Here is a 12,217-nt window from a genome sequence, read left to right as displayed (position 1 = left end):
AGAATGCCATCTGAATATAGAGGATGAAAATCCTCTTAAACATCTGTTGATTCTGTTCATTTTCAATATCAATACTCATTATCTCATCGGTCAGCTGCCTCAGAATTTTGTCCTGGAACCATCTAAAAATGAGTTGGTTCTCTTCAGAAAGATTCTTATAACTCACTTTATCAGAAAATAGATCTCCTACAAAAAATAAAATAATTTATTACTTGAAATGCACCCAAATATGATTCATATGCACCCAAATATCACTCATGTGCATCCAAATATCACTCATATGCATCTAAATTTATTACTTGATTACATGAGATTAGAATAAGATATTGCGAAGAATATATTACAGAGAATGGAACTATAGAGGTTTTCTATAATCAGTTACCTGATGCATTGAGGCCAAGGGCATCCCCTATTGTTTTGGGTTCAACCTTAAAGAAACCATAGCTTGTTTTCAGTGTGTTTTTTTTTGCCCAATTTAAAGGAGTTAGCCAACTCTTTTAATAGTTTGTGAGGCACATTCATTGGCAGGATGTGCATGGGTCCACCAAATCCTAATTCACGAACAATCGCTTTCTTCGGTTTGCTCATCTTTTCAAATTTCTCACTCAATAGTCTGATGGCACACTTTAAGTCTTTGGTTTGCTGTAAACAAAGCAAAATTAGAGTCATTTAAATAACCTATATTTGTATTAGAAAAATTGACTTGTTCTAATATATATATATATATATATATATATATATATATATATATATATATATATATATATATTATATATGGTTTTTGGTTGTCATTTTTAATGCAAGAAAAAAGAAATACTGTCAATAGATAAAAAATGCACCTAAATACCAGAGCCGTACACCCAAAAATCAGTCACGTGCACCCAAATATCAGCCCCAAACACCCAAATCTAGTCCTATACACATTTTGTTTTTTCAATTAAACGAAATTAAATGAGTTCAAAATCATATTCAACTCAACCAAACAAGTAAAATTATAAATTAAACGAGTTCAAAATGATATTTAAGTTCAAAATGCCACTAGAAGCACCAGTCACATTCCATACTGACATATACACCCGGAAATGCTCTATACACAGTTTATATGTATACAAACCGACTTAAAAGACATCCAAACATTCACAAAACAGAGTTTATATGTATACACCCAAATATCATTTCACTACAACTACGTAAAATATCGTAAACGACTTGAAGAGTTTTATTAGAACAGTAATATGAGATCTAAACCAAGAACAGTGAAACAGAGAAAAATACGACGATATAGTACTTCGATTACGAAATCAGAAACAGAAATATGAAAAACGTAGAAGAAAAATGGAACAATATCTTGAATGATGTTTGTTCCTTTTTTTGGTCTTTTTTATGGAAATTTGAATATTTCCTTTTTGATTTCTTCTACTTTTTGCGAGGACTTGGACGGTTTCTTCAGAACTTTTTTTTGTTTCGAACTTGACTTAAATTTCGAGGGTTTCCGTATTGATTGAGGAAGAAGAAGAGTTTTGCATTATTAGCGTGCTTTGGAAAAGTGAAACGATTGAGTAACGCGCGTTTACGTTCGAATGTGGAGAGTGTGGATGCGTGTCGTTATTTTTGGGTTCGGACCAACTTGTATAACTTATAAATAAAAAAAAACTTGTATGTATAGCAGGTCTGATCTATTATTTCTATCAATATTAAAATGTCCAAAACCTGATTTACAGGAATATTAATTATCTATTTCAACTAAAACGTGATTCATAGAAATTTAATAAATATTTAAATTATTAAATGTATAAAGCATGATTCACGCTACAATTAAATTGTTTATACTATGTAATTATAAATATTTTTCATAATTATAAATTAATCATAAATATTTTTATGATTATAAACAAGATACGTGTATATTACACTTTAAATAAGATATGAATATTGTAAATATAAAAAATTTAATCTCCTCCAAATTATATATATATATATATATATATATATATATATATATATATATATAATATGATTTGTATTGATTTATAAAATAAAAATTGATATAATTTATTATTTTTTAAATCAAATTAAATCAAATCACCTATAAAATTTAGATGTAATATAATTTAAATTAAAAAATAATTTAAAATAATCATCAATAACTATTTTTAGGGGGTATTTGCGGTGCGGTTTGCTTCCGTTGTAAGTGAAAAAGTTACCCGATCCGAACGCTTAATTTATGTGCGGTGCGGTCTGGATTGGATGAAATTTTTTTTGGAAATCCGATTCGATCCAATCCGATTACAAGTGGTTTTGATCGGATTGGATTTACGGTTTTTTAAATAAAAAAATTGAATACATATAACAAATCTCAACATCAAATTTTAAATAATCAACAATAACATAACAAGTTTTAACAATATCTTAAAAAAGTCAACGATAACATAACAATAAAAATAAAATTATAGGTTAGTTAAAATAAATAAATAAATAATATTTTGAACATAAAATATTTATTAAATAATAATAATACATGAATAATAGAAAAATGTATAACAAATTGAACATATTATAAGTATAATTGTAAATATAATAATAAAATAATAATATTATAGCACATTGTGCGGTTTGAATTGGATTAGATGGATTATGAAAAATAGATTCAAAATCCGATCCAATTCAGCGATTTGTAAAAAATAAAATCCAATCAAATCTAAATTAGTACGATTTTAATCAATTTTTAATTTAGATCAAATTAAATAAACAATTTAATTTAGATCGATTTAAATTTAAACATCCTAAGTATTTCTTCTGATATTGTGCACACACTCACAAACAGTTTCCATCTCTTTAGATTGTCCATATCCGGCAAGTATCTTATCTCTCCTCACTAATTTTTTTTGGTGACTCTCTCCTCACTAATTTGAAATAATGATTTGTAACTCCCACCAATGATTTAAAGAGTGGCACAATTTTCGCGCACCTTCTCATGGAACCTCATTAATAAGTAATATCTCTTTTCTTTTCTTTCTTTTTTTTTTTTAAATTTAAACCGATCTAATTTAATCTATAATTTAATCCAACTCATAATAAATTATATTATTTTTTTACTTTTTAATTATATCTAAATAATAAAAAAAGTAAAATATAAAATAAATTATTAATATCTTTTTTTTATTTTTTAAAAATTATATTTTTATATTTACAAATATCAATATCTCATTTACAGTATAATATACACATATCTCATTTTCACTTAAAATGAAATATAATTATTCAAAATTTTAAACATATCTTGTTTGTATTCAAGATATCAATTTTAAAAAATATAATTTATTTTGTTTACACTGTGAACAAGAGATATATACGATTTAAAATATAAATAATTTTTAAATTACATATATTAATAAATAAAATATTTAATTTATTTATTTATAAAAAAACATGTATTAATAAAACATATATAATTGAACATTCTCTAATTAATTTTGTCTTGCTAAAAGTTATATATAGTATTATTTTAGCATTCATTAATCTAAGTTTTAAAGTCAAAGTATTTCATTTAATTTTTTTAATTTATTATTTTTCTTTGACTATTTTATAGAATAAGAATACATTTTTTAATTTTTATCGAAGTTGAGTCTTTTAAGATACAAGTTATAATTTTTTTTATTTTATTGATATAGGATTTGTGTTTTTTTTTTGTGACTATATAAGATTTGTGTTTGAACTTCTAAGAAAAAATCTTTTTTTAAATTATATTTTTTAAAAGATCTTATAGAAAAGTAAAAGTAATTTTATGCTTGCAAAATGATCTTTTTATTTATCAATTCTGTTTAGGTATAATCATATAAAAATACTTTTTTGTTTATTTATTAGGTGAAAAACATCATTTTTTAAAGAAAAAAATATCATTTAAAAAAAGATGTAAATTGTAATTTTAAAAAAATTGTTTTTTACTACTAAAAATTTACCAAATACGCTAAAAAAATCTTATTTCATTAAAGAAAAATTTTTATCAACTTAATAGCGCCCAAGCAAGCACATAATCATTCTCTCTTTTTTTGGATAATTTGATTATTATTCTTACTAATTTTTTTTATCTAATTTTACAGTCATTATTTACAATGCATCACATCCATCAAATATTACCTCGAGTTGTATTTATTGATTCAAATTTTAAAATATATATTAAAAATAAATTAAATATTATATATACGAGTGATTTGATAATTAATTTTTAATATTCATATAGTATTTTAGTTTGATTTTTTATGAAAAGATGATAGATTACTCTATACATTTATTTCAACTTTTGTCTCTAGGCAAACACAGCCCCAGTAATTAATTAATAATCTTTTGTTGGAAAACGACATTCTTAACGAGGTGATCCTATATATATATATATATTTGAACTGAGTCCATATTCATCATCGAGTCCAACTTCAACATTATGGTATCATTAGAAGAAGAGAATGAGACTGTGAAGCAGAGAATCACACAAGGGATGCCACTGCTCACTCCATACAACATGGGAAGATTCAATCTCTCTCACAGGTATAAACTAATTAAGTTATATTAATTACCACGTTGAATGATTGATCATCATGTTATTATGTTCTGATCTGTTTACTGTTTTCTTTTGTGAACACTCCAAAGCAAAAGCAATTTCAAATCTATGGAGAACAATCATTTTCATAGTTCCCCTGCCCAGATGCAGTTATTAATCTTTATTCTGTTATTATTTAATATATTTTAATATCTATATATGTATACAGGGTAGTTTTAGCACCATTAACAAGAACAAGGTCCTACAACTTTGTGGCTCAGCCGCATGCTGCTCTTTACTATTCTCAAAGAACGACGAAAGGTGGCTTTTTGATTGGAGAAGCTTCGGGAATATCAGAAACTGCACAAGGGTAATCTTTCATTCCTCTTACTTGTTATAAATTCTTTATATATATCTTATTTTTATTGATATGTTTGGTCATGGAAAAAAGATCGAATAAAAAGTTTAATCCTATTTATGATTTCAGTCAAGACATTCTTTTTGTTTGTTCCTTTGTTTAGATATTTTTAAATCTTTTGTTATTCAAAGAACGTTATGAATAAAATGATACCAAAATGATTTTTTTTTTTTATCTCGTCTTTTTCAAGTTAAAAAACTTATGGTTGTGCCTATTAAAAGTTATAACCCATTGTACGTAAATTTTACTTAACTGCAATCATCTATTTTTTTTAAAAAAAAAATTATTCACTACATTAGTGTTTTGAGAAAATAATACTCTTTTTTTATTTATAAAATCTATTTTTTTACAAAATTAAAATAACATTTTTTTTATTCACTGATTGAAATATTGTTTAATAATCATTATAATTATCTATATATATTTACGTATTTATGGGTAAAACTAACGAATGCTAAAAAGAATTATCTCTAACTACCTACTTACGAATTTGAGATTCTGTAGCTACCATATAGAAGTTGTGAAGGACAGAATTTTTGTGACTGCTTAAACTTATAGAAAATAATACCTGTCTCCATCTGAAGGGGATAAGAAAATAGGGAGTAAAAACTGAAAAGTTCTTAATAAAGTTAAGGTGAAACAAATTAATTTGCTTTTTATATAACGGCCACGTGTCTTAGATCAAACCGACCACAACAAAAATACATAAGCAAACAACAAATAAAAGTAAACAGCAACATAACATACAACCACTAGAACGAATTTAAAACACAAGAGATATGCGCAAACAAGTATGATGTATGTCTAACCCTAATGCAGGTAATGAGTTTTCGGTTTTCGACCCGTGTCTGACATTAAATCCTTACGAACGTTGTCTCTCATTGCCATTACTTTGGGGTATAATGCCCAATACACTCTTGGGTTATAGCGCCCATACGCTCTTAGGCTATAGCGCTCATATTACTCTTACGATTAAAGTGACGAATCACACTCTTGGATTATAGCACCCGTACTGCTCTTCAACAAATCGCTGGCTAAATAGATGACAAAAAGAGTCAATGGTATAACACTTCTAAACACAATTATCTCATCACATAATCAAATACTTTTTAAGATATAATAATTCTTTATCCAGAATTCCACAATCTCTATAAAATAATCAACTGAAATAGAGTGGGTTATGAAATTTAACTTTAGAATCACTTTTCTAAATATTTCAGAGTTATATTTAAACTTTATAAATACTTTGTAAAAAATACATAAATATGTCTACGTGATTAAAAGTGCATAAATATACTTAAATTTATTAAAACGACATCTTATGCAAGTTACTCTATTTAAGTTGATGTATTTTAAAAATTACTCTGAACTTCTATAAAAGAGATCAAATATTCACTTATTACTTTATAATTTATTCAAAATATGGTACTAATTTTTAAATACCCAAAATTTCATTAAAATAAGTAAATCGGGCATAATTCTTCCATTTTCAAAATAAAACCTTTTTCTTTCAATTAGAGTTATATTTTTTCCAAAAGCGTCTTTTTAATTTAAACTCTTTATTACAAACCAATTTTTTTTTTTTCAAAAACCAAACTCAATTAATTTCAATAAAATTCATATATTTTAAAATATATATATATATATATATATATATATATATATATATATATTCATTAAATTTTCTCAAAAGCCAAATCTCAACTCTTTTTTACTTGAAATTTCCGTTCAAAATATTCATTTTAGTTATATTTAGTTCCAAATCAAATCCGGCCAACAGAACTCAGTAGTTCCAAATCAAATCCGACCAACAGAACTCAGTAACATACTGTTACATAACTCATATTTCAGTCAATTATTCAATAACAACATCTCAGTTCCTAATTTCTCAACATAACCAAAATCACAACAACAATTTCATTAGCAATTCAGCTAAAATTTCAACAGCCAACAATCACATATTTAAACAACAGATATCAATAGACAACAATCCAACCACATATATCAATTACTTCATAATTTTAATCGATTAAAGAGTCAAACCCTACTTCTGTGAAACGCAGAACACACACAAGATACTGGAGGAGGTTTTTGATCGGTCAAACAGGACAAAAACGTCGAAAACTGGGTGGTCCTCCCCCCTCCCCCCTCCTTTGGTTCAGTCGAATTGGTTCCTGGCAGGAGAAGCTCCACTTCACAATTCTACCGAACAAAACACACGTCACCGCGTAGAGGAGAAAGATACGGTCACTTCTATCGGATCCGAATTTTTGTGGGGGTCACGGATCTCAAGAAATCAAGCTCGAAAAGTCAGAAAATCAACAAAATCCTCTCATTTTCTCCCATGCATGCCTTGGCTGTTCTTGAAGAAAGATAGAGAATGTTTGCTTTTTATATCACTTGATTAGTGACTAAGTGTCTCTTAATCAAAGGAAATGATGCATGCGTCGCGACACGTGGCACATTAAGTGTTACGTGTCGCAATTTTAAATTGTTGAGTTAGCGAAGTTAATTTTTAAATGTCTTGGAAGGTAATTAAAGTAATTGAATATGATAAGAATTCAATTAAATATCTTAAGTAGTGATACTTAATTAAAATAAGGATTGAGTAAATTACTAATGTAAATGGCATTAGTAAAACCGAACTTTTACAATTGTTTGGGTCCAATATCAAGTAACTGTCTTTTCTCAAATAAAATTGAGTAATAACATAATATTAATATTACATTATTATTCATTTTATTTAAAGATTGTAAAAAAAAATTATTGTAGATAGGAAAAGTATAGGTAAACAATGAAAATATTAAACAATATAAACAATAAATATATTGGATGTTCATTTTATTAGTATACGGATGGTTATTTTAATATTAAAATTTTTAGAGTTACATTGGAGATGTAGTATATTTTTATTTGATTGGTGATTGTTCATATTGTTTAACAAATTTATTGTCCCTAGCATTCCCCTTTATGCGAACAAAATATAAAACTCGCATACACGAATCTGTAGCAAAAGCTAAGATGTTACATTTTGCTTTCTGAAACACCATATTGGCGGCCATATGAAGGGTGGACTGATTATCGCAGAGTAAATGGTGCATTATGCCCAATGCGGAACTCATGGAGAAGATAAAGTAACCACCGGCCTTTCCTAAAAAGAAGCAATACCCCATCACAGAGCGTCGAGTGAGCCTCAAATTATTCTCTCTGGAGAAGAATAACCCTATACTAGAAGACTCCTTTAGGTACCTTAGAATATGCAATCCTACTTGAAAATGTTGATCCGTAGGACAATTGAAAACTGACTTAAGCACCCCCACTGCGTAAGATAAAGAAGTCGTCCAATAAGCTGCCTGTAGCGAAGAGAATCATCAATTCTTTGATAAGGCTGATGAATATTCCATCGGTGTGGTGGCTAGTTTTGCTCCTAACATCTCAAATTCTTCAAATAAATCCAAAGTATACTATCTTTGACAAACAGTGAGCCCAGCGGCATTATGTGCAAATTCTATGCCCAGAAAATACTTTAGGCACCCAATGTCTTTCACTTTAAATTTGTCATCTAAAATCTTCTTAATAGACCCTATTTCATCTAAATCATCATCAGAGAGGATCAAATCATTTACGTACACAAGAATCACTATGAATCCTTTATTAGTTGGTAGTCGTGCTTGAGAGTTGGCGCCACTAAGTATAATAAACATGTAGTTACAGATGTTATGATATATAAATTTATGAATATTAAGTTAAATAAAATAACTTTATACTCTTGTCTCTCTAACGTTATTCTAATTTTCATTAGTATTTTTATATTTTGACATTGGTTTTCGGCCTGAGTTGCCACCAAAGAAAAATCTCACTATGGTTAAGACCAAAGATTTTTCTGTTGTAGTTTGAAGAATTTGTGTTATGCAATTTGTAACAGAGACTAATTTTTAAGGGTATGTAGTTTTGCAAGCGTCAGACTTCACAATATCAAGTTAAAATAAGAAATTTATTTGCATCTTGTTCTTTTCTTTTTCTTTTATTAACAGTAGTACTATCCAAGTCCTATTTAACATATATAGACCCCATCTTGGTTTGCTACATGGATTGGCTAGATTCTCTTTTTATTTATTAACTAGTGATTAATTTAATTTTAATTAGCTGTCAATAAAAGGTCACAGTTAAAATTTAAATAGATAATGTCTACATAAATCACATTATCTTATTTATATATATATATATATATATATAAAAGGTACCCAAATACTCCCGGCATTTGGACAAGAGAGCAGGTGGAAGCATGGAAACCAATAGTGAAAGCCGTTCATGAGAAAGGAGGAATATTCTTTTGCCAACTATGGCATGCTGGAAGAGTCTCCAATTATGGTAATAAAAAAAATGAGTAAAGTGACAAATAAATTTTTAAAAAATTATATTTTGAATAAATTAATTTTTAAAAAAAATATCAATAAAATCATCTATGATAATAAATATAGATAAATTAGTTTAAATTAAGATTTTTTACGTTAATTATAGGGATTAATTTAAAAATAATGTACCTATATTTATGATCGTGAAAAATTTTATTAGTATTTTTCTTTCAAAAATTAATTTTTCCGAAATATAAATCGTGAGAATTTATTTATCACTTTGCTCTAAAAAATAATGCTTAATTGGTTTTATATTCTCCTTATCATTTTTAATCAAGTATTATGTTATTAAATTGAGTTAATAGTGAAAATAATCATAAAAAAGTTATGTGTTTATCAATTTAATCATTTAAATTAGTCATTTTGTTAATTATATTCTAGCGTACCACAAAAAAAATTATGCAAGTATATTTTTAAGAAATCAATTTAAAATATTTAATCTTTAAATAGAGGAACTAAATTGAAGCATAATTAGTTTTTTAAAAATTATTTTGATTATTTTGACTATTATTTTTAAAATGTTTTTTATTTTTAATATTTGTGATTTTTTTAAAAAAATATTTCTAACGTTTAATTGTATTTAATTTTTATATTTAATTTTGTTTTTAACATTTTTAGTTTGTATCAAAATTATTTTTAGATATTAACTTCATTTGAAATATTGGGAATAAAATTGAAAATATTTAAGAATAATTTTAAAATAAATCAAAAATATTAAAAACAAAATTAAATGAATAAAAAATATTAGAAATATTTTTTTTAAAAATTATAATCTTTAAGAACAAAAAATATTAACCCGATTCCTTATATATTAATAATTCATATCACAAACTCCATGCAATTGATATATCTAAACAATATATATACAATAGGTTACCAGCCAAATGGGGAGGCCCCAATTTCATGCACAGACAAAGCTATTCAAAAGGAGGGATTCAGCAGGTACCCACCTCCTCGCCGCCTTAGAACTGATGAGATCCCTCACATTGTCAATCACTTCGTAGTGGCAGCCAGAAATGCCATGGAAGCTGGTAACCTTATTAATGTGCTCACAATTTTATTTTTATTTGTTATTTTATCCAAAGAATGATACAAATATGTTTTAAACTTTTTCATATACACAGTAAACATATTAATACTAGAATAACTTCAAATAAATGTTCTCGCATCAAAAAAAAAATTATTGCGGTAAGTTTTTGAAAAATTTAAGGTAAGATTAGAGGTTATATCTTAAAAATTTTATATTAATCTAAAATCAATTTTAAAATCTTTTTATATATTTAAAAATTAACATAATATATTTGATCAAATATACATAAACAGTTATTCAACTACATGCATGGTTATTGATGTCAATTCGAAAAAAAGAAAAAAAAAACGCCGAGTATCATTTGATCTTTCAACACGTAACAAAATGAAAATATTTTCTTAGGTAAAAACTTTATATTTAATTATTTTACGTAAAATTAATAGTTAAAAAGTATTAAATAATAATTAATTAAATATATTAAATTATTTAATTATTTTTTATTATCAACTTTACATACTATTTTCTTATTATTATTTTGGCACATGAATATTAACAAAAAGACACAAGTGCAGGTTTTGATGGGGTAGAGATACATGGAGCGAATGGGTACTTGCTTGATCAGTTTTTAAAGGACAAGGTCAACGACAGAGATGACGAGTACGGAGGAACCTTAGAAAATCGTTGTCGGTTCCCACTGCAAGTGGCGGAGGAAGTAGCCAAAGAGATCGGAGCTGACAAGGTTGGTTTTAGGCTCTCCCCATTTTCAGATTACTGCGACTGTGGGGACTCTGACCCACTAGCATTGGGCATCCACATGGCCAAGTCACTGGGCCAATTGGACATACTTTATTGCCACGTCATTGAGCCCAGGATGGTCACAATGCTTGAAAAGTCTGACACCGCAAAGGAGTCGCTTTTGCCGATTAGAAAGGCCTTCAACGGAACCTTCATTGTTGCTGGTGGCTACAATAGGAGTGATGGGAACAAGGTCTTAGCAAGTGGTGGTGCTGATTTGGTGGCGTATGGACGCCTCTTCTTGGCAAACCCTGATTTGCCAAAGAGGTTTGAATTTGATGCTGAATTGAATAAGGCTGATAGAAGCACTTTCTACACACATGATCCTGTGGTTGGATACACTGACTATCCATTTCTTGAAGATCATCAACCAAACGGAAAGTAGATGTTAATTACAATTGTTAAAGGATGGGATTCGGAATTGGGCAAAAAATGTATCTGCTAAGTTACTAAGAGCATGTATCAATTTTATGTTTTGACAATATTAAGCTATGGATAATAAAGTAGGTTCATGGGTGAAGTGAAGAAATGTAGCGACTTCGGATCCTACAGGTGTTATTTGCGTGGAAACTCCCAGTAATAAGAATCTATTGTTCACTTGTTAAAACCAATTAAGAAACTCATGTATCATTATGTTAAGACCGCGATTGGCAGAAAAGATAATTCGTTGTAAAATGAAGCTTAGATTACCTCTTCACAGCCAGAAAACAACATAATTCAATTTACAAGTAGGTGTGCTTGGTGGAAGGTAAGAACCAAATATTCCAAGTCAACTGACAAGATTGAGTTACTGACAACACGAACGACGAAAGGTTGGACCAGGTATAGATCAAATAGTAAAACCATAGTCAACTTTTCGCATGCATGGATAAGGGCACTAAAATATCCTTATGTAACAAGACGCGAAGGCATGGCTTCAACAAGAGAAATTAACAAAATTGTTGTCGGACATCATACCTACAACGATCATATCCAGTTCAGAAAGTCAACGCCGAAGTATAACAAAAAAAATAACGTGGCCACAG

At 27.8% G+C, this 12,217-nt stretch overlaps 1 protein-coding gene across 1 annotated transcript; it reads left to right on the top strand.

Annotated features, from left to right (window-relative positions):
• Positions 1-4,434: 4,434 nt before the first annotated feature.
• LOC130944651 (putative 12-oxophytodienoate reductase-like protein 1) lies at positions 4,435-11,795 on the top strand. Its single transcript, XM_057873078.1, has 5 exons — positions 4,435-4,542; positions 4,764-4,904; positions 9,193-9,323; positions 10,240-10,398; positions 10,970-11,795. Exons 1-5 carry the CDS (start codon positions 4,439-4,441, stop codon positions 11,575-11,577), a joined length of 1,143 nt encoding a protein of 380 aa, XP_057729061.1. The 5' UTR covers positions 4,435-4,438; the 3' UTR covers positions 11,578-11,795.
• The last annotated feature ends 422 nt before the right edge of the window (positions 11,796-12,217 follow it).

This window comes from Arachis stenosperma, chromosome 8 (assembly GCF_014773155.1).
Source record: "Arachis stenosperma cultivar V10309 chromosome 8, arast.V10309.gnm1.PFL2, whole genome shotgun sequence".
Lineage (NCBI taxonomy): Eukaryota > Viridiplantae > Streptophyta > Magnoliopsida > Fabales > Fabaceae > Arachis > Arachis stenosperma.
Note: the sequence above shows the minus strand (reverse complement) of the source record. Positions and strands in the feature narration are given on the sequence as shown.

Coding starts and splice junctions, on each gene's coding strand:
- LOC130944651 (XM_057873078.1), top strand. CDS start 4,439: ATGGTATCATTAGAAGAAGAGAATGAGACTGTGAAGCAGAGAATCACA. Junction 9,324..10,239: donor TGGAAGAGTCTCCAATTATG/GTAATAAAAAAA, acceptor TATATACAATAG/GTTACCAGCCAAATGGGGAG. Junction 10,399..10,969: donor CAGAAATGCCATGGAAGCTG/GTAACCTTATTA, acceptor ACACAAGTGCAG/GTTTTGATGGGGTAGAGATA.